Source organism: Erpetoichthys calabaricus, chromosome 1 (assembly GCF_900747795.2).
Source record: "Erpetoichthys calabaricus chromosome 1, fErpCal1.3, whole genome shotgun sequence".
NCBI lineage: Eukaryota > Metazoa > Chordata > Cladistia > Polypteriformes > Polypteridae > Erpetoichthys > Erpetoichthys calabaricus.
Genome location: NC_041394.2, coordinates 139078477 through 139103202, shown reverse-complemented (window position 1 = coordinate 139103202; position 24726 = coordinate 139078477). Strand labels below are relative to the sequence as shown.

General features: G+C 37.2%; 1 protein-coding gene across 4 annotated transcripts in view; it reads right to left on the bottom strand.

Annotated features, from left to right (window-relative positions):
- The window catches only part of LOC114650673 (leucine-rich repeat transmembrane neuronal protein 4-like), a 651592-nt gene extending 627068 nt beyond the window's left edge, over positions 1–24524 (bottom strand). For all 4 annotated transcript variants that reach the window (XR_007934190.1, XM_051923483.1, XM_051923487.1 and 1 more), the window contains exon 1: positions 23565–24524. Coding sequence is in view for 3 of the 4 variants with exons in the window: in XM_051923483.1 (XP_051779443.1) it covers positions 23565–23568 (4 nt within the window). In the remaining variant the exon portion in view is untranslated. The remainder of the gene's footprint in view (positions 1–23564) is intronic.
- Positions 24525–24726: the final 202 nt, after the last annotated feature.

Here is a 24726-nt window from a genome sequence, read left to right as displayed (position 1 = left end):
CACCTCAATAAACATGATATTCTTGATAAATTTCAGTCAGGTTTTAGAACAAATCACAGCACTGAAACTGCACTCATTAAAGTAGTAAATGACTTGCGGGTAAATGCAGACAGAGGCCATTTATCTGTTCTCATCCTCTCAGATCTGAGTGCCGCATTTGACACCATTTATTCATAATATTCTTAGAAATCGCCTTAGTCAATGGGTGGGCCTCTCTGGCAGTGTCTTAAATTGGTTTGAATCCTATCTTGCAGGGAGAAAATTCTTTGTTAGTTGTAGTAATTACAACTCAAAGACACAAGATATCCTAAATGGTGTTCCACAAGGCTCTATCCTGGGTCCGCTGCTTTTCTCAATCTACATACTTCCGTTAGGTCAGATTATCTCAGGGCACAACGTGAGCTACCACAGCTATGCTGATGACACACAGCTGTATTTATCAATAGCACCTGATGACCCCGATTCTCTTGATTCACTAACACAATGTCTGACTTGTATTTCTGAATGGATGAATAGTAACTTCCATCCATCCATCCAATTTCCAACCCGCTGAATCCGAACACAGGGTCACGGGGCTCTGCTGGAGCCAATCCCAGCCAACACAGGGCACAAGGCAGGGAACCAATCCTGGGCAGGGTGCCAACCCACCGCAGGACACACACAAACACACCCACACACCAAGCACACACTAGGGCCAATTTAGAATCACCAATCCACAATAGTAACTTTCTCAAGTTAAATAAAGAGAAAACTGAAATCTTAGTGATTGGCAATAATGGATACAATGAGGCTATTAGAAATAAACTGGATGCATTAGGATTAAAAGTTAAGACAGAGGTAAAAAGCTTAGGGGTAACTGTTGACTGTAATCTGAATTTTAAATCGCATATTGATCAGATCACTAGGACAGCATTTTTTCACTTAAGAAACATAGCAAAAGTTAGACCTCTTATATCATTGAAAGATGCTGAGAAATTAGTTCACACGCTTGTTTTCAGTCGGCTGGATTACTGTAACGCAATCCTCTCAGGAATACCCAAAAAAGACATAAATCGTTTGCAACTAGTGCAGAATGCAGCTGCTAGAATCCTAACCAGGAAAAGAAAATCCGAGCACATTTCTCCAGTTTTGATATCACTACACTGGTTGCCTGTGCCATTCAGGATTGACTTTAAAATTCTGCTTATGGTTTATAAAGCCTTAAATAATCTCGCCCCATTTTATATATCAGAATGTCTGACACTTTATATTCCAAATCGTAATCTCAGATCCTCAAATGAGTGTCTCCTTAGAATTCCAAGAGTTTTTTTTTTGTTTTTTCTGTCCCCCCTGGCCATCGGACCTTACTCTTTTCTATGTAAATTAATGTTGTCTTATTTTAATTTCTTATTTTGTCTTTTCTTTTTCTTTTCTTCATTATGTAAAGTACTACAGTTAGGTCCATAAATATTTGGACAGAGACACCTTTTTCTAATTTTGGTTCTGTACATTACCACAATGATATTTAAATGAAACAACTCAGATGCAGTTGAAGTGCAGACTTTCAGCTTTAATTCAGTGGGGTGAACAAAACGATTGCATAAAAATGTGAGGCAACTAAAGCATTTTTTGAACACAATCCCTTCATTTCAGGGGCTCAAAAGTAATTGGACAATTGACTCAAAGGCTATTTCATGGGCAGGTGTGGGCAAGTCCGTCGTTATGTCATTATCAATTAAGCAGATAAAAGGCCTGGAGTTGATTTGAAGTGTGGTGCTTGCATGTGGAAGATTTTGCTGTGAACAGACAACATGCGGTCAAAGGAGCTCTCCATGCAGGTGAAAGAAGCCATCCTTAAGCTGCGAAAACAGAAAAAACCCATCCGAGAAATTGCTACAATGTTACGAGTGGCAAAATCTACAGTTTGGTACATCCTGAGAAAGAAAACAAGCACTGGTGAACTCAGCAACGCAAAAAGACCTGGACGTCCACGGAAGACAACAGTGGTGGATGATCTCAGAATCATTTCCATGGTGAAGAGAAACCCCTTCACAACAGCCAACCAAGTGAACAACACTCTTCAGGGGGTAGGCGTATTGATATCCAAGTCTACCATAAAGAGAAGACTGCATGAAAGTAAATACAGAGGGTGCACTGCAAGGTGCAAGCCACTCATAAGCCACAAGAATAGAAAGGCTACATTGGACTTTGCTAAAGAACATCTAAAAAAGTCAGCACAGTTCTGGAAAAACATTCTTTGGACAGATGAAACCAAGATCAACCTCTACCAGAAAAATGGCAAGAAAAAAAGTATGGAGAAGGCGTGGAACAGCTCATTATCCAAAGCATACCACATCATCTGTAAAACGCGGTGGAGGCAGTGTGATGGTTTGGGCGTGCATGGCTGCCAGTGGCACTGGGACACTAGTGTTTATTAATGATGTGACACAGTACAGAAGCAGCCGAATGAATTCTGAGGTGTTCAGAGACATACTGTCTGCTCAAATCCATCTAAATGCAGTCAATTTGTTTGGGCGGCATTTCATGATACAGATGGACAATGACCCAAAACACACAGGCAAAGCAACCCAGCAGTTTATTAAAGCAAAGAAGTGGAAAATTCTTGAATGACCAAGTCAGTCACCTGATCTTAACCCAATTGAGCATGCATTTCACTTGTTGAAGACTAAACTTCGAACAGAAAGGCCCACAAACAAACAGCAACTGAAAGCCGCTGCAGTAAAGGCCTGGCAGAGCATTAAAAAGGAGGAAACCCAGCATCTGGTGATGTCCATGAGTTCAAGACTTCAGGCTGTCATTGCCAGCAAAGGGTTTTCAACCAAGTATTAGAAATGAACATTTTATTTCCAGTTATTTAATTTGTCCAATTACTTTTGAGCCCCTGAAATGAAGGGATTGTGTTAAAAAAGTGCTTTAGTTGCCTCACATTTTTATGCAATCGTTTTGTTCACCCCACTGAATTAAAGCTGAAAGTCTGCACTTCAACTGCATCTGAGTTGTTTCATTTAAAATTCATTGTGGTAATGTACAGAACCAAAATTAGAAAAAAGTTGTCTCTGTCCAAATATTTATGGACCTAACTGTATATAAATAAATGTTGTTGTTGTTGTATGTATTATTGTATAACTCTTCGCCGTGTTTCAATTGATGAAGTGTCAGTGACAATAAAAATATTTGAACCCAAGGTTGTGTTGGGTGATATTGTGTCTGAGATTTGAGCTAAATGGCGCCCCCTTGTGGTTACACTGTTAATTCTGTAAGTTACTCTTTTGTATTACTTTGATTCTACTGTATTCTTAACTTATAACTTAACTAAATTTAACTGGTTAGAGGAAGAAAGAAGGGTTAAACATTGTTCCCTGCTGCGCCTATTTTGTATCTAGACTGTGGAGGTTAATTAGAGAAAATGCTCACTGGCATAGAGGTAAAAAGATCAAAAACAGAGGGGGCATGCAGTATTTGTTCAGTCTTCTCCTGTTTTGGATATTTTATATATTTTGTTCTCCCTTGTGTATTGATTATTAAGACCATGTATTTTTTGATATATTGTATATATATTACACTACTGTATTGTGAAAAGGAAACAGTATGAAAGATACAGATTTTAAATAAGTGAACTATATTAATCCAGAAATATTCAGAAGAAGCTGATATTAATTTAGTCTAAGCATGAAAATGAAATAACTGAGTGGCATAATAGACAGTAAGGGTTGTAACAGCAAGCAGGTCAATCAAAAGCCAAGATTAAAGCTCTTATTCTATCAGTACATTGTCACAAAAACTGAGAAAATTTTTGCCTCTGACAATTACTGTAGACACTTGGTGTCAAGGTTCTTCATCTATCCAGAGCAAAATTTGTCAGCCACAAATAAGTTAATATTTCAACTTCCAATGTAACACATATATCTCAGTAAGATTTCTACTTTTCTGTGGAGTTGGCACACCAGCTCCATGTCAGTTGTGACATATTTTTCTTGTCTCTGTTTCTGTATGATAGTTTGCTTTTTCAAAGTTGGCCATCACATGGCCCCACTGAGGAGCTGCTGATTCCTGATATATGTTTGATTGACCAATAAATGACTCCTTCCATAATCCCAGTTACATCCGTGGTCGTAAACACAAGAATTGCTACAGTGATTCAAAATAAGATGCTGGAGTTCATCTTCAACATAACCTACTTTCATAAATTATGTTTTTGCAGTTAAAAAGGTAGTTAAAATATTCTTGATTAAAGCTTTACTAGAGTAGCACAACTGCATGAAATTGATAGCTGCATTTGATAAGCAATTAAAATCCCAAGCACAGATAGCGGAAATACAGTACAATTTAAAATGTGGTTTATTTCATTAATGTTTTGACATCTTAGGAGTGAATCAGCTCTATTAAATAACTCTGTAAACCCTCACCAATATTAATGGCTCAGTGATTAAGATGCTTGACTAAAAGGCATGAAGTTTCATTTTTAGCATGCTATGTAAGTAAAGCATTTTTTTTATCATGTGAAAATTTTAATACTTTGCAATATGAAAGTTGGTCTATAAAATAAACTTTATTTATTTCATAACGATAAATAATATTTTAGGAATATCTGGCAAAAGAAATGTTTCTGAAAATGAAATCATAATATATAATAAACATTACTCATCTACGATGTGAATGTATTTGTCTGTTTTCTGATGGCTTTATAAATAGCAATACATAAATAAGTATATATTTTATGCACATTTTCCTCAATTATAGTAGCAATAATATATTATTGACACAATCATTCTAGAAATCATTATAATAATAAAAACTCACATATAAGAGCTGTCATTCTCAAACTTCAGACATAAAATTTAGAAAGAAAAGCACAACAGCAACCACCTTATTAAATAGTAAAAATTTCTCATAAGAACTACAGCATCAGTGGTAACACCTAAAAGTAATACTACATACCAAAAATCAATAAGAAAAAACAAATGTTAATAATAAAGGCACCTCATCTTACAACCACTAATATGAACTTATAATAAGACAGTTTTGGTTTTTAATGAAAGCAAAAGTCTAAAAATCAAAGGCACTATAATTTAAAATGTTTTGTATAAAGTCAGTCTTTAGAATAAACTCCATGTTTGCTTCTCTTTATCAATTAGGAAAGCAAATCAATTTATTTATTTTACCTAGTAAAACAGATAACATGTATCCTTGTCTCTATGGTAACCAAACAATTATATCTTTCATCAGAGTTCCCCGACATTGCTCTTATCAAGCTTTTGTAAAGAACACAAAATCAAAGAATAACAAGGAATGCCTCACTTAAATGCTTACACTAAGATGTGTTTAAACATTTCATTGGATTAAAAGTCTTTTTTAATTAAGCAATCATTCACTAACAAGTAAAAGACCCCCATTCCTGCCCATTAGGTGCCTCATTAGCTTTAGCAATTATTAGGGGCTTAGCCCGCACTGATTATGTAGCCAGTCCTACAAGTAGGTTAGATCGAATGGAGTGGTTGTTCCAGCCTTGGGATTTTGTGCTAGATAAATGCGGATCCCCATGGAGTGGTGGAGGGGTCCTACTTGGGGTTTATTGGCAGTCAAAGTGAGGGACGGGTTTGGTTTCTTGTGAGCCTTACACACATGTTGGAATGAAGAGCATGTTTTCTTGAAGATGAGGTGCTTATACCACTGAAGCCCTCTCTAGTTACATTACTGCTGTCCTTTTCTTTGCAAAGCTAGATTTCACGTTACAAGCATCACAGGAAAGCAAGAGTCCATCTGAAAGCTGAAGATCACACCAGGAACTTACAGAGATAGACAGAGGTGTGATCCAGTCCAAAGCTCTGGCACTAATAGGTTATTCCTGATGCAGGCATTCAGCTAACTTTGCTGCACCTTATATATGCAAGTTACACTTTATTTGAAAACTGTCAATGTCTTCTTTAATGTACACTGGTATGTAATCTTATTTATGACTAAGGAGGTTTTCAAAGATAAAGATTTGAGAAAAACAAATTTTGTTTAAACTAACAAACATTGTTCAGTTTAAGACACAATTTCTCCTTAGTCTTAAAAGAAAGTCAGGCTTGGAAAATCTGACAGAGGACTGGAGTAAAACAAAGTATTTAGGAAAAAATTACTAAGTTTTCCCTTTAGATAATCAAAAAGAGACAGAAAGCATATCAAAACAGAGGTTGCCATTTATATGTTTACATTGTAGTTACACCTTTTCATACGTGATATTAAAGAGAAACAACAAAATATCGGATAATTCTGGTGGATGGTTATACCAAAATAAATTAAGAAGTTGTCCATCTTCAAAAAACTTGATATAAGGCTATAGACATCAATATCCTTCCAGGAAAAACTGTGGCTTGAACCTACATAAACGAAGTTTTAAATCTTACTGTCATTTATGTTGCCCACAGTCTGATTTGAACATTGCACAGTGATTACTGGAACATTTTAACAATCAATTACTACAAATGTGTTTAAAATATGCTTCAAAATTAAGGAAGTTATTTAAAGTATAGATGTTGATTTGAATGTCAGGGTTGGTAAACTTCGAAGCAGCTTCTGAAATGCCTGTTCATTTAACTGTCTAGTAAAGCCACATATGTGTAAAATAAAGAAACGCATACTGCCACATTCCACTGTAAAAGTGTTCTTCCAGTCTGATCCTTTTCAGATTGGAATTGGAGAATAGGGAAAAAATAGTGAGTAAAAGATCAGGAGTCATTAGGCAATGTGTGGTCAAGATGCAGAAATATGTCTGAGCCAACCTGCTGTTGAAAAGCATGCAAAGTCCTAACTCCCCAGGAAGATTTTAGCCATACCTAACACCACAATGAGTTTTGTTTAAAAACCAGCATGCCAAAACCTTAAATACGCAACTGATGATGACATCACATGAAGCCACCTTCATGGATTACACTGTGGCAAAACAGCTCCATTGCCAGCCAGAGACAGAATACAAAATGGTGGCAAAACTAGGAATACTGTATCTACTGTGTAATGAAAAGGCCTCACACTCAGTTCCTGGCAAGCCAGTGGGTGACGGTTTATCTTCTAACCAATGTCTTAATAAAAAGTCAAAGAATCAGTAATATTAATAGATTTTTTAATGAAACGACTTTCACCAGCTCTCTGTCGCAGTGTTAGAATGTGTTTGGTGACAGAGTGTTACGTCTTTGCGAAATTCAACAAGATACATTCTACAGTCATAACTAGTACACTGATTAGCACATGCAAGTAAGAATTTGAATCTATACATGACACTATTGACCCTATAAACCTATAGAAGACTGAAACATGTTCATAATAATAAACAATTTTATTTTTAAACAAATAGCATTTGTTTCATCAAGTATGTAAAATGAACTTCAAACATTAAATAATGATGTAATAAAGCCTTTTCATCAACTAAGAAAGGTCCTAAATTTTGGGTAGAGGTCATATTAAATGTTGCTGAAGTTATTGAGAAATGTTTATTACCAGTTGAAATAAGCAGAACCATTTCCTTCCTCTCTTTTTTTAAGCTTTAAATAGAATGTATACTAATAACCAAATGTCCATTGCAAAACTACCTCTTTAGGACTGGACCTTTGCCAATACAAAATGCTACCTAGTTAGCTAGCCCTCTGGTCTTGCTCAGATTCTACATGTCAGCTATACATTTCAAGTTTGGTCAGCACCTAGAAGCAAACTGCTGTGTTTCCTGTTTAACACACCCTGCACTGCTCACCTTGCAAAAACAAGATTAAACTAACTAAACAGTTATTTAACAAAAAGAAATTAATCAGTGAGTTCAAATCCCTAAATGGTTGGACTTTCCGCATAGGCAGTAAATATAGTGCAAATTGCACTTTGACTGTCTGTAGGAAATCACAAAGATTAAACAAAATACACAGAGATCATAGGGTGAATACAGTACACCCCCAAAATTCGCAGGGGTTACATTCCTAGAGCACCCGCGAATTGTGAAAAACCGCAAGTTTTGGATGTGGTTAAAAAAATGCCTATTTTCATAGTTTAAGCCCTAAATATGCCCCCAAAACACTTTAACTTAATTTCAAACTCAGCCTAATATATTACCTAAAAATAAAGAGTGTAAAGGTAAACCTGTATACTGTACTGCTGTGTCTCCAGCAGTGCTAGAATGTAAAATACCGATGTTACCGCTATATGTACTGTAGTTCATGCAAGCGCATTTTCATTGCCAGAAGCCTTAGATGGTGCAGCTCGTTTCAGCAGTATCTTGGGGCTTTAACCGTTAAACTGCCACATAATTGGGGGTTAATGCATCCCTGGATGCCAAATACTTTTTTGCTGCACTTTAAGTAAACGTCACAAATAACAAAGCAAAAGTGAGATTTTAATGGAACACATTTTTTTTCATGCAAAGAGAATCACAATTAATGCAACATTTATTATTTTACACACTGCTAAAGAACTGTAAAAACTATTTTAAAAACTACTGGAACAATATGTACAAAGTGCAACTGATGCCATGGATGTAAATCACTGAGCCAACTGCGTTTAAACTGGCTGCAAGCAAGCGAACAGAGTAAGCGCTGATGCTTGCAGGCTAGTCTTATTGCAGCTTGGGTCACAGAATTGCACACAAACACAGGAGATTGTAGAGACAGGAACTTTATTCAAACACTTCAAACAAACATGTCTCTTTCAGAAGTAAAGGTGCTCAGCATGCAGTTAGTTAATGATTAAACAATAGACAAACATCATAGGGGAGCACAACCCCCAACAGCAGAATATCTGGGGGAGGAGAGAAAAGCCAAGCAAAATGACACCTCTTGCCTGAAGAAGGGGCCTGAGTTGCCTCGAAAGCTTGCATATTGTAATCTTTCTAGTTAGCCAATAAAAGGTGTCATTTTGCTTGGCTTTTCTCTACATTCATAATGGCTAACACGGTACAGCACCCTAGTACTGGGGGAGGAGAGAGAAACAAAGCAATCAGCCAAAAAGGACAGGTACGGTTCAGGCTTTTAAGTAAGTGTAGCGTCGCGCGAGAAGCCACAATTGAGAAAACGGTGATTTATTTATTTTTATGGTGGAGATTCCAGCCTTGACCCGACGCACACACTCACAAACAGAGACAAAAACAAAGCAAACCGGTAATCAAACAGCAAATAAAGAATGTAATGAAAACAAATGAAATAAGAAAACAACAATACCACCCCTGTTCCCCTTACGGCAATTACACATTAAATACAACAAAGCACAAACAAAACACAGACAGTAAATCATGAAAAAGTTCATGAACAACGGCAACGGATCAAATGTAATGATGAAAAAGATTGTCCACAGATCCGCACGTGGAATGGGAATGTACAGATAGTCCTAACAGTAGTGTGACAGGTGTCTGGTCACACTTACAGGTAATCTAACTTAGTCACCATTAAAATATCAGACTACGCCACCCAGTTTTATTAAGAGACTGGGTACTCTTGAAATTTACTGATAATAGCACACAGGTTTCTTTAAATTGGGCGGTGAGTAAACACACAATGAAAGACACAACAGTAATTTCAGAAAAAAAGCAACAGTAAGTTCTATTACACAAGACAATATAAAGTACATTAAAAAGATAAACAAACATAACAAAATCAAAACATATCAGGAACGAATTTCCTTTTTATAAAAGGAAAACACACAGTCCACACTCTAAAAGTCCGTTAAAAACAAGATTTGGAGGATACAACCTTTAGTGGTGCAGAGTCCAGTTTGCACATTGTGTTACCCCAACACTTAATCGTTCAACTGTCCACGGATGCACTCTGTTCACTGGACACTCGTTTCCCAACAGATGTTGTATCAAATTGTTGACTCCCTGTCAGCGTCTCTTCGTTGTTCCTTTTTTTGTCCACTCTGGGCTCCTTGTGTTGCTGTGACCTAGGCACGCCTCATTTCTCGTCTGTCAGCGTTGCTTGGTCCTTTCATGCAGCTTCCCTCTCTCACTGGACCCACAACTGGCCTTTCCTTGTAGAGCTGTCACTTCCTCCCTGGAAGTAAGTGTTGCCGTTCTTCTGCCTCACGTCGTGCCAGCCAGGTACCCTCGTCTGCCTACGAGCCCCTGTGCTCTGTCCGAGTGTCTTGGCAGCGTTCTCAGTGGACTGTTCCTGCTCTCCTTTTCCTTCTCCTGCCTAGAAGTTTAAATCTCCTTCAGTCCCTGCCATTATCAGTTCTGGACAATCGGATTAAACAATGGCACATCTAAATTTCCTGGGTTTAACAATTAATGAAAACATAAGTTAACAAAATGTATTGTTACCAATCATGAATAAGTACAGATATGCTGATTAGAAACCAATAGCGTCAGACATGTAATCTCCAAGTCAGGTAAATACACACATCCTCCAAGGAAGGAGCAGGTCTGTTATCACAACTTGGTATTGTTTGTATACTCAACCAGCCAGACTTCAAAGCGGTGACTCCTTTGCAAGACAGCAAATACCTACATCCTGCAGACAACCCTGACACAATCAGTAACTGAATTATCCAGAAAATCGAAAAACAAGGTCCCCTTCTGACAGTAGTTCCTGAAATGGTGAAGAAGGATGGACGGGTTCAGGAGCGCTCCTTTCTTTGCAGAATGGCCATGAATCCACTTACAGTCCTCATGTACACAGGCAGACAATCCAGATGCACGAAAAGATCCAGGACTACATTAATAAATACAGGTAACCCAACAGAAGGCAGACAGACAGGAACATGAAACACAAATTACAAAAACTTTTTTTTTTGTTTTTTGTCACTGGCCCCTTTTTTAAAAGCCGTGCTGACATTGTTTGACCTCAACAGCCCAGCACCCTCAGCAGAAGACCAATCAGAGCCACTGCAGGGACTGCTGGGAGTTGCAGTTTCAAATTCTATTGGCTACTTTCACCATCCCAAGTCGCGGTTTTCTCTACAGCTGCTTCCTGTTCTCTCTACAGTACAGTATTGCCACGAAAAAAGCCATAAAAATTGCGGAGGATATTTGCGGTTTCCGCTAACAATTATTAGTTAGGTTCTAAGGAAAAATCCACGAATGACTGAGGCCAAAAACTCTGAATCGCAACTTCTCGGGGGTCTACTGTATACCATACTAAGTCAAAAAATACTCAGTGACATTATGCTGTCTCAATATAAAGGCTGCATGCAGTCCTACAGTAGTAGTGACATCATGGTGTCCTCGCGTCTTGTGTGTCCCACCCACAAAACAAATGAAATGTACTTTAAAGAGCAGTACAGAATACATTTGAATTAAACAATATTTACAAACATTATATGAAAACAAAAAACACATCTTATATATAAACGTCTACGCATGGAAGTGTGTGTGTCTGTCCGGCCCGGAAGTGATAGGCGGAGTCGGGTTAAGGGCTCCACCTCCAAGGATACACAAGCAAGGCCAGCACGTCAGTAAAGCGAAACCTCCAAAGAGTCACTCACTTAGCAGCTAATACAGAACCGAGACGAGTACATAGGCAAAATGGTATCCCTTTTACTTTTCCTCCCACCACTAATACACAAGTGAGGCGAGCATGCCGGCAAAGGGAAACCTCCAAAGAAAGACAGTCGCTTAGCTGCTAATGCACAAACAATGTGAGCTTCAGCAACACGAAACCTCCTAGGAGAGAGATGCCAAAAGTAGTTCCTTCCAATGACCTGACATCTCAACATTTCAATTTTTTTCTGACAATTTCAATACTTTCTAGGACACCATACTTTTTACAGCACTGGCCTACACAGATAGTGAAAAATAATTCAAAAACAACAAAAACAACAGTAAAAAGGAAATTACACATAATCCAGGGAACAAACCTAGGCTGTAATATAATATCAAGAGTTGAAATGGATGCAGCGGCCACCAGACGACACTATGGGCGAGCAGCTGGAAGACTTTATAGACTTACCACTGACTCTGGGGCTTAACCCTGAAGTGAATTATAAATGGCCACTTCCTGCAAGCATATTTGTGTGAAGAGCTGGCTTACTGATAAGCAAGAAGGAAGGCAAGATTTTCAGAAAAAAGCAGGAGGTGAGAGGCAGTGTGTCTTCAATGGTACTTTGTGTATGGAGGTAGACAAAGTTGATTCTATGATAAGCAGAATTAAGGGCCAACATAGAATTTAATTGTTTTTTCTAGTGTGTTGTTTTCTGCTATGTTGTGTACTTTTCTAACTTCATTTAAATGAAACATTTCATTTTTATTCCTTATACAAATAATTCCAAATTGAACATCTTCTGAATGGCACCATCCTGTTACTAATGTGAGAGATAAAGGAGTGTCTGTCTTTAAGAAAAACAAGCACTTGATGGGCTTTTTGTTTTCCTTTTTTCATTTATTTATTGAGAAAGGGTTAAAGCTGTGGATGAAATAATGACATCCCCACTGGTAATCACATTTTAAAGACAGTGTATATGGGGGAAATGTCTGCCACATGACAACAATTATGTTGTCTTTTTCTGTTGGAAAGCAGAAGAGACAAATGATTCCTCTGATGTAACAGAACCAATGTCAGTGTGGTCCAATGAGTATAATAAACACATCAATCAGAAAATGTTTATTCACATTACATTACTAATTTTAGACCATGTAGATTAAAATATCTTAGTTTGGTTGACAAATTGCCAGAAGTGAATTACCGAACATTAATATTAAAGTAAACAAAGACGACATTTTCACGAAGAGGGACGGATTAAAATGCTTAGCAACTGCAAGAATCCTTTGAATCCATCACAATGGCTCCCACATCTGTTTCCAAATAATTACCCTAGCAGACTATCATAGTTAAACCTGGATTACATGCTCTATTTTTCACATATAATGAAACAGGTCAGATCAAGCATAACCATTTGATTATTGCTGATAGTCAAGTAATTCCTTACATTAAATTCATTATAGAGAGTTTCACATGTATATGTGAAAGTAATGATCCACATATGACAACTAAAGTACACTTTTTTCAAATACTGTCTTTTTTCTGCATGGGAAACATATTGTTTCAGTTATGATACTTTATATTCCTTTTAAGGTTTTAGGAATATTTGTCCACTCGGAAAAAGATTTTTTTTTTTTCACTTTACTGCCTTCATGGACTGTTATATACTGTACATTTAATGTAATTTTTTTTCACTTTAATTAAAGCTAAGAATTAACTTAATAAAATATTAAATGGTTTAATTAAAAAAAAATGGATAAACAGATATAATGCATATTCAACTTATCCATGTACCTAGTTCAGGGTCACAGGGCCAAAGCCTGTCTCAGGAAATTTTGAGCTCAAGGCAGGGAACAGCCCTGGATGAAATTCACTGACAATCACTCAATGGGGGCAATTTAGAGTTGACTATTATTCCAACATACATGTCCTTGGAATGTGGGAGGTCAACCAACGTTCTCAGTGAAAAAAATGATGTAGACAAAAGGGTAAACATGCAAAATCCACAAAGAGAGATTCAGTAAGCTGAGATTTGAACCCAGACCTTACGGCTGGGAGGCAGTAATGTTTATTGCAGCACCAATGTTATTGAACTGCATTATAAAAAAATTTCATCTCATAGATAAAGTTTGTTAAGTTAAATACATTTGAAAGGCTAACTAATCTATAATGCCATAAACAAATGTGCAAAATTCAGATAACATCTAATCTTTCTCCATTCTATAACATATCTTTAGTTAAGAATTTTTAACATTCAGAATCCAACTACAAACCCTTCTTTGTACATTTGCCATTGGAAACTGAATTTTTTAAAACTGTTTTCCTATTTAAATACAAAAAAGCTTCCTAAATTGGCTTTTGTTGTATGCTGCTTTATTATTTATTCTAGGCTGTTTTTTTTTTTTTTACTTTAAAAGGCTGCATTTCCTATCGCTGACCTATTTTGACAGTACAAGGTACCTTCTGAACAATAGACTATACATAAAATAAACAATGATAGGCAAAAAAATATAATTGTAAGAAATCTCTTTGATGTTCTGCATAAAGTTACTATGTTGCTAGCACTATAATGCAAGTTAAACTCCTTGTCTGTATAAACAAATGACTATACTTTGAACCCAACCATAGAGAAAAGCAGTGGGCTTAAAAACATTTCAGTAACTTCTCTCTTTTTGGGCAGAGATCCAAGAAAATATTCACCTCTATCAATCTCTTTTGTGATACTGCCCTGGAGCAAAAAGAAAAATAACTGCTGCAGTAGTTCATGTAGCCACACAGCACAGGCGTATAAGATTTCTGCACACATAAAACACCCACATCCACACCTAACCTCCATCCTCTCTGAGAGACAGCAATCTTATTATAAAGATTAAATGAATTGGCTCAGCTGACTCTGAAGCCCCTCGACCGCTTTCCAAAACCTACGCTTGATTTAGCTGCTCATTTGCCATTATGTTTATAAATGGTAGGCAGAAAAGAAAAAAATAACAATAAAAAGCATGGCAAATATAACAAAAAACTACAAATCTGCATTGCATTGCTTGTGATGGGCAGTCTCACTTAAGACATATACAGTATAGTTGCAGGTATGTAACCTATGTGGGCAAGCATGTGACACACAAAGCTCACATAGCCAACAAATTCGGAAATGAGAAGATTGCAGGTGCTGTTTATATCGAATTAAAAAAATGAAAAATGAGTAATGATTTCCCTAGTACCTCCAGGGCATTATTTGTTGTCCCATTTGTTGCAAAGAGATAAAGCATATTTTATTCATAGTTGTTGGAATAATCTCATCGGCTCGCATAACCAAATCAAGCCAGTAATTCTCTCAATTTAATCAGAAAATGCCTGAGTTTACAATGAATAGTGTTCCTAATATTTCTGAATTTAGGCAAGCAGCAGCAGACAAGTGACCTGGATCTATATTTTCATCAATCACTTATGTATAGCAAATGTGAATGAAAATATGTCAATTGTGATAAAATGCTCTCAAAATAAATAAACAAATAATCCAACTGTCCCTTTAAAATTATAATTCAAGGTGAACAACAACCACCCCCTAAATTAGCATCAGCAACCTCTTAAACATAGTCAAAAGTACATTAATTACAGAGAATGGAAACATTTCTCCAAAAGGAAAAGATGTAACATTATCCAGACACCTACCCAGAATACACCTCTAACCATAGACTCCATGTTGGATCTAATCAGTGGACACCAGGTCAATATGATATTCTAAAGCTGTCCAGGACAGTCATTTACCTTTTGACCAATCAGCTTTAAACAAAAAAGGCTAACTTTAAAGCTGACTGTCTGAAGGTGAATGGCTAACCTAGAATGAAATCTTAAATGTAGTTTAAGGATGAAGAGAAACCTAACTACATCAGATTGACCTGGCCTTTAGTGCCAGACACCTACAATACTTTTCACATGATAAAAAATAATAAACATAAATGTTTAAAGTGGTTTTTTTTCAACAAAAAGCAAACAGATTATTTATATAACCAAAGAAAAGCCTAACTTGCACAAAGAAAGGTCAAATGTGGACTTTGTTGTCATCGTCCCTGATAGGAATGTTAAGATCCAAGAAAACTGTACACATTTTACAAAAAGAATCAGAAATGAATAAACATTTACATGGAAATCTGAGCTTAAAGTCAAATTACAGCAAATTAAAATTGGCAGATTTAATTTTCAGCTTCTCCTATTGTATTCTTCTGAGCACTGGGAGATCAAGAGGATTGCACTATGCCTCTAGTATATCTGCTAGCATAGCACACCTTTTATGTTTATGTAGGTGGCTGATGCTTAAATGTTGAGAGGTGGGGTTTCAGATATACAGCATGCGTTTTCCTGTTTTGATAGGATACATTTGCTCCATCCCATGGGCCATAAAGGAGCTTGTTACATGGAGATGATTCTGCCTGTTTCTGTTTGTTTTAAATTAATTTCAATTTTTGAAAATAGGAAAAAAGTAAAAATTAATATCAATATATGAGGGGATGACTTTATTCTGCTAGATAAGAGCTAATAATAGAAAGCAAAGTATGCTAGTTCTCTGTTTTAAATAAATGTGCACCCACCTCCCATTATTGCCAAGGCCAAGCAGGAAAGTGACCCATATAAGGAAGGGCTACACTAACAAATATTGATCATTCCAATGTTAATCTATGAGGAGAAAGGACACAGTCTTAAAATATGAGATTTTTTTTTATCTGTGAACATAAATACAAGAAAATACACACAAATTGGGAAATCGTTCACTGAAATGTGACATGTTAAACCATTCTGCTCTGCTGAGGAATATACACTGAAATGCTGGCCGTGGAAAAAGAATGCAAAGGTTTTGAATGTGATCTCATTAAGTGAATACAATATGAAAGTGTACATTCAAATTACTGTGTAAAAGAAGACTAAAGTACTAAAGCAATGCAAAAATGACTCATGGGCTTCTAGATGCTGATAATCTGAAAACTGCAATGATGGAACAAATAGACTAGAAATAAAGACAAAAGAAAACCGTACAAACACAAAACCTTTGGTTTTAAGCACAACATTTTAAATACATTGTGACAAAAGGCGCTATACGAGCACTCAACCCGTCATAGACAGATGCAGAAGGCACACTGATAAAACAAATAAATGTTTTATTTTCATTTTCTTCGTCTGTGGGCAATGCCTTCCCCATTCCCACAGGCACAACACAGTCTCAAGCACTAAACACACACACAATACCAATACTTTTCTTCTCTTTTCTCTTTGTTTCTCCTCCACTCTCCCTCTGGCAAGCTTTGTCTTCCTCCTCCCGACTCTAGCTCCTGGAGTGGTGACTGCTGGCTCCTTTTATAGCCCACCAAGAAGTGCTCCAGGTGTTTGATGACCTATTTCCAGCTGCACTTCCGGGTGTGGTGGAAAAACTGCCCACACGGGCTCAGGAACAACTGTGGTATTCCCGGTGGCACCCCCAGATTCCAACAGGGTTGTAGGGAATTCCATCTCCCATGGAGCCTTGCGGGAATCTGAGGCACCACTGCCACCCAGGAGAGCTGCCATCTAGCGTCCTGAAGGACGTACTGTTCTGACCAGGCTTTCTCCCAAGGTCCATACAGTGAAGAGGCATCCCGGTCGGACAAGGACCCCAGCCATCTGTGACAACATCATTCTCTTTTACGAAAACTAAAATATTGAATAATACACCAGTCCACACAACACCATTATACCAACACACCTGTAAGCAGAAAAAGTAGCCCAGCTGCAAGTAACTCCATCGATGCTTATGATGGTTTAAGCAGCAAGTGCTCATTTACATTGGTAACTGTAACACATGATGATAAACACTGCTTACTGTAGTCATCATGTCCTGAATCAGAGAACGTTGTGGTACTCCTTTTTGCTGGTGTGCTAATGCTACGCATTTCGTATCTCACTGTCACTAAAGTATGCTTTCTTTTTATGTCGTTTACTTTCAGCATGGCTATAACCTCTCTTTTGCTTCTATGTCTGTGTTACAAAAGGTGCAAATGCCACTGCATTTACACTTGCATATATTTTGGGACATTCAAAAAGTTTCCACACTTTTATATTTTCATTGGAAACAGTGAAGGCGGGAGAAATAGTAATTGGGCATTAAAAACTTGGTACAACGCTGGGAAAATTGCATCGCAAATAAAGGTGACTATGTAGAAAAGTGATGTAATTTGATTTTGAAATTCTTAATAAACAGAGTTAAAAAAATTGTGGAATCTTTTTGAATGTACCTCGCAACAATGACCGATGTGGAAGGGTATCAATATTCATCTTGTCTGAGCCTGTCAGAGGTCATTTTGTTGTAACACTTGATTTGATTCAGTTGTTCAACTTATAGATTAATAGATGTATGTAATCAACCTGAAATTTGACAAGGAGGGTACTGTGAAATTTTATTTTCTCCATAATGATAGAAGGGATGGGGCTTAGCTCCTAATCATTTTTTATTTCCAAAATCTTAGATCAGATGAACATTGTTTTTTATCCACATCCATAATCTCTGGTTTACATTTTTCAGAGTTTTTAATCAGATTAACTCAGCAAGTCACCATTCACCTAAATTGAATTTCAATCAAGAGGTTCTGCAAATCAATATGTAAAAGAATAAACACACAGTTTTGTGGCTCTTATAATTTGTCTTAATGAAAACAGTTCTCTGATGAAAAAAATGTCCAATCTATGAAACATCTCCAAGCCTAGGCCAAGTGAGAGTAATTTAAGTTGCTAAAATTTGACTCAAGCAATAGTTTATGATTTGAAAACGTATTAGTAATATCATTATATAATTCACATTTTCACATTACATAAAAGTTATAAAAACAGACCTTACATATAATGCAATTTATGTGTTTCTATTTCTTTACATTCTGATAAAGCTACAAGCATCAAAACATATTGTTGGCAAACAAAGAAATGACTTGTCATGTGTGTTTCTGAACTGGGTTTCATCTTTCTGTTCATGCTAAGAATAAGTTTTGGTTGACATTTATTTTGTTATTTTTGTTAGTCTCGAACCATATATCTTCTGTTTCAGGTGTCACAACCTAAGAAACATTGGTATACAACAAAAATCATTTATTTATCTCAGTCACTAATTTGCCCAAGTATAAATTCTCCCAAAATTGGTGATATTTCTCTGAAGTTCCTTACAGAGTTTCAACTGCATCTTCCTATTGGCCAAATAATCTAATCTCTCTCTATTATAAAAGAAAATCTTGAGACAAAACGAGACTACTGCCAAGAGATTTTTTCAAGTTGGTAGAGAGGGTCTCGCCCTCCTCTCAACCATTTCCGGTTAACGGCCCACGCCCACGGTCCTCTCACCTCTCATTCATGTGAATGCTTTTGTCTGACACAGGTCCTGCGCTCTCAGCTCTTATAAATTTTTACTTTTTCCTCACTTTAAGTTCCCAATAAAAGAAGACTTATTATGTATTATTATGTAACAATTCCCATGAAAATAACAATCTGTTTAAATTGTACATCTGCTTTCCCATACACGAGCGGCACAGCCGCAAAGTGGCTAGCGCGTAGGGCCTGCCCAGGGGTTGGCGAGCGAAGTGGGCAGGGGGCAGAGCGCCCTTGTTTAACAAAAGGGGTAACTGGGCAAAACTTCTATCTTTTTCAAATTGATTTTTTTCTCATTTTTATTGATAACAGCATTATTACACAATGTATATATTATTATCAACCAAAGATGTGTAAGTTCTCCAACTAACAGTCATGGCAAGCCAAGAACAAAACATCATACTTTGAAGCTGCACAATTGTTTGTTAATCCACCACTTAGCTGGTATTAGGAGAAATGCAAAATATTGGTATGAACCGTTATTATGGACACGTTAGACACTACGAGAATGTTTACAGCTTCTAAGACAGAAATCATGCTTTACTCAAGTGCACCTTGTGTTTAGATAGATAGATAGATAGATAGATAGATAGATAGATAGATAGATAGATAGATAGATAGATAGATAGATAGATAGATAGATAGATAGATAGATAGATAGATCTTTATTGTCATTGTCACTTTTACAAAGGAACAACGAAATTGAAGGTGCAATCGACTCACTGTGAGGAATAAGAGTTAAAAAGACAAAAAGACAAGAAGAGAGAAAATAATAACAAACTGAATAGTAATAAATATACAAATTGCACTTGTTGACTTAAGGTCTATATTGCACATTGGAAGAATGATATGGAGCAGTTTTATTCTGAGTTCAGGGCCATGATTGCTTTCGGATAAAAGCTGTTTTTAAGGCGGTTTGTCCTAGTTTTCATAGCTCTGTATCTCTTGCCCGATGGCAAAAGCTGGAAGAGGCAATGACCGGGATGTGATGAGTCCTGTGAAATGTCTATTGCTTTTTTGTGGCTTCGGGAGGTGTAGATTTATTCCAGAGCGGGGAGGGTACAACCAATGTTTAAATGAAAGACAAAAACTTAATTAATGTAGTAAGTGCACAAAGATACTTTTAAATAATTTCCCTAAAGATTTGACTCTTTCAAAGTACAAACACAATGAAAGGTAAACATACAGGTACTGTAGCTAAAAGAAGCTTTGAAACAAACCTGAACACAAATGAACACAAAGAAAGTGCACACATTTCTGAAACATCAAACTTATAAATATAATTAAAACCAGACACCAAATGTCTCAGCCTCTCTATGTCTGAATGACATAGCAGAAACAATATAAAAACATCAGTGCCCATAATATAGTATATATTGATATTTGTATCTTCTGTTATTAATTGATAATATATGTTTACTCAACTGAAAGAAAGAAAGAAAGAAAGAAAGAAAGAAAGAAAGAAAGAAAGAAAGAAAGAAAGAAAGAAAGAAAGAAAGAAAGAAAGAAAGAAAGAAAGAAAGAAAACGTATTACACATTCAAGCTTTTTGAACTAGCATGGTTACATCTCTTAAACACTTTAGATAAGGGACATTAAGGGATTGCAGTATTGCATCTATATATAGCCATGTAACAAAAATAAAGCCTTTCTTTAAGGACTCACTGAGTGACTAATAGGTGCAATAGAGATGCCCCCTATTATAAAGTGCCAATGGTGCTTTGTAAGTCTTATTATAACCAAGCAAATCATTAGTTAAGGTGTTGTTCCATAGCACTAACTGAAGTACCAAGGTAGCACCTACTTGAAAATGCTACACACATGTTTGAGTGGAGATCTGTTCAGTGCACATAATGAGAGAAAATTAACTAAATATTACAAGACATAATCTTAAACATTCTTGAAAGACTGGCATAATTCCCAGTACAGTTCACTGTTGTGACAGATGTTTAATTAACAAGTACCTGGTCGTTTATTACGGAAAAAACACTTACCTACTGCTTTCTTTTGGTATTATTTCAAATTAATATACATTTAAAAATTTGTTACTGAAAAGCACCATGAAGAATTTTACCTATAAAGTATAAATGTTTCTGCAAATGGTGCTCTGTCAGAATAGGCTAGTAACTTGGTCAAAGGTCAGTTGTAAACCAGTAGCCTTTTGCCTTACAGTCTAACGCTGTTGTCACCGAGCCACATTAAGACGGCGCAAGAACTAATAACTGTCGCTTTAAATAACGGGAACCTGCTTTGAAATGACATCAATCGGCGGAGTTGTCAACCAAGCTTTATTCTTCATGGCTTGTACCATGAGAAGGATCTCAACAAGATTTACAATATTAAAATACATTACTAGACACAAGAATGCAAAAATAAAACGAATCTAAAACACAACACAGAGAGCAAATTCCAAACCCAAAAACAAAACGGATCAATGGTGGCAATCACCAGCGTAGAATAGGAGCAATATAGAAACTACAAAATAGGGAACATATATACCACCACTGAATGGAGAACTAGCAGTAAGTTACAAAGATAACATGTCTGCTGTTTACAAAATGTAGACCTAATATTTCACAGGCATCAGTCCAAGAACTGTACTGAAAATCATGAAATTGTAAAGAATAGTATCTGACTGGAAAAGAACTTTTAAGCCAGGTGTCTTGATTCTGACTTCATGTTTTTGATGAGCAGGTCGATCTATGAATAGTATGCAGGGACGTTGTGTCACCTTCTCTTTCGGCAGTTCTTTTTGTCTTCTGTGTCGCCGCATTTATGCTCTGGAGTCGCCTGCTAATTTAATCCGACTTTCGAGAAACACGACTGCACGCCTCTACATCCCACCCTGCGCGTCTCTTCGCATTTGTGAAGCTCTGCAGTTGGCACCGTGAGCTCGCAAACTATCCGTGGACAATACCTGACTTGTTTCATGCTCTTTAACGTTTTTAAAGATGCAGTTGTTCAGCTACTTAGAACATACTGAATTTTCCTTTATTTTATTGATTTAGGGCTTGGTTGCTGTATTAAAACCGCATATAATTCAACAAATCACACTGAAATGCGTTTATAAAACCTATTTGTTATAAACTATATACATCTATAAATTGATTTATTTTTATTCACAGCATGAATGGTACACTCATCAGCCTTCTTATGAATTAGAGCTGCACGAAAACAGCTGCTTATTTCGGCATTTTCTTTAAAGTCTGATACATTGCACTGCGCAGAGAAAATACGTTGCATGCAATGGGAAGAGCTAACCTGAAATACAGTACTTCTCGATGTAGTGCTATGAAACATTCAAAAGTGGCTTTCCATAGATCTAGAATTTGATTACGTTTGAACAAGATAAAACGCCCAGCAAACAAGTAGGCTGCGGCTCATAATTCACAGTTCGTTATCATAATTGCTATTAGCTATGAGAACTACTGAAGAAACCTCGATCGCAACTTCAAGTTATCATTCTTGGATATCTCAAATAATATTCTGTTTAGTATTTTGTATGAAATGAAATGCCTACTTATAAACCTCCATATAAAATCAAAGTCTCTTAATATTATTACAGTTACTATTACTTAAATGGAACGTTAGTCAGTCGAATGTTCTCTATCCACTATATATTGACTCGTATCGAATCTGTGGACGCCTGCATGTAATTCACATATCGGCTACTTGCTTCCTTGCTTGTTATCTTGTCTGTTTAATTAAAGTGTTATGTGATGACGTTCATCTTAACATATAAAATGATCGCTGACAACGGTGGACCTTTTTATCGTTATTTTTCCACAAAGAATTCGCTGTCAATAGATCGATGTTGACATTCACTAAAAAAGTGATTAATTAACTAACTTTTTGTGTAGTACTTTTCCAGTTAAATAAATTCCATGTTATTTTCCATTTACTGTATAATACATGATATAATTTTAAACATAAAACATAATAATAATGTTGATCACAATTAATATTTTGCCATTTTAGATTAGTTGCAATATATTACCGTATGTCTGCTTGGAAAAAAAAGTTGCAAGTGAATTAAACATTACAGATTAATCAGTGAGTCAATATTTTAAATCAATAAAATCGTTGCCAATCTGAGTGAATTACTCTGCTCTTCCGTTTCTGGGATCTGTCTAGATGACAGCTTGCCACTTCAGGAAGCACAATAGCCACTGCCAAATAAAACATCGTAAATTGAATGTAATTATTTTTTGGCTAAATAAGTCCTCAGTGTCACTTTGCCTTCTTCGCTGAATGAAGGAAACGTAATCTTCTGCGGATGGTTTGCCAGCCCCGACCAATTTTATGAAATCCACATAGATAGACTTTGCATCACCTCGTCAAGGCTCAGAGGCCCCATCACGGAGTGAATGCGCGTGATACCCGGACACCTGTTAGACTGGTGGAAACCACACTACTTAAAGCACCATTTCATTATCAGTACATGCTTCATGCTGATCACTTTGATACCCTGCTGACGGCGAATCATGTGTTGTTTCTGATTCTGGGTAAATCTGCGGTAATCGAGTTAACCATTTCTGAAACCAGTAGCCCGATATGCACCAGGGTATTTTTTTATTTTATTTAAATAGGTTAGAGAAGCCGGATTATACAGCCTGTTTTATACAATGCGTGACACAACTGTTGAATTCATCTTCCTCTCGTTGTACTATATCAGATAGGGAACCTGTTCAACAATGTTTAAATAATAAACACTTGGAAATATACTTCTTCTAAAAAGTTCAATTATTTTTTCACTCACCCATTACTGGTGGTCTGTTGTCCGCGTCTAAGCCCTTCTTACTGCGCCCACGTCCTGTGCCCACATGACCAAAGCTACTGCGTGGGTCCCGCACCAACCGGTCTGAGCCACTTGGTGGCGTGAAAACAAGGTGCACCTGCCCACCCGTTGCCGTGTGGGTCCCGCACCTACACGCCTAAGCCACTCGGAGACTCTTGTCCTCCGTCTTCTCCCCGAAACGGGGTAGTAAAACAAAGGATCGTATCTATACCTTAAACCCGCAAGCCCCTTCCAGCCATGCAGCATCTCTCAGCCCACAAAGAAGAGACTCCGTTGTTTCCCACGATTCGCGGCTGAGGATTGCAAAGTAAAAAGAACCAGAAAAAAACGTAAAATGAATTGAATGGATAACAAAAGCCGAAACAACTGTCAACCTGGAGTCCCCCGGGGAGATGCAAAATCCAAAGGGGATGAAGTTTACTTGAGCGCAGCTCTACTTATATTTTAACCTCATTCTTTATAATACATCCACAGTGCCGCTAACTTGTATTTAAGAAGCTTCCTGGCAGAATGAAGTTGCAAGAATAGTCCAAGTCCAAAAATACTGAAATTAAACAGCACCATGAAAACGCGATGTAATGTCACCTCCCTCTTCATTCCAGTACAAGAGACAGCTCAAGTCGCAGCCTTACAGCATGAGGAGTACTGAATTAGTGGGCCCTTGGGTCTGCTCTGCGTGTCTCTCTCACTCTCTCTCTCTCTCCCTTCCGCGCTTTCCCGTCGTTTCTCTCTGAACTGGATGGCTGTACAATTGAAGCGCCACTGACTCTCCTCTCTTCCTCCACAAAGAGACGGAATGCCCTCTTCTGGCAAGACGAGATCCACTCAATCCGTCACTCTCTCTCACAAGAGAAGAAGACGCGCACACGATCACCGGTAGGAATGAAGACAAGGTGTACATAACATGGAAACACGCGCGAGCAGGCAGCACATGCGCACCATTAAACCCGTTAAAAGCAGAGGAACCGGAGGGATGAGATATTAGGCACGATGAGACTCTGAATTAAAAGAGAATAGGCAAAAGATCTTCAATCTGTACAGCTATACTGAGGAGACTAACCAGGGCACTTTACTTGGAATAATATAAAGCAGGTCTGAAAATAAATTAATATACCGTGTCGTT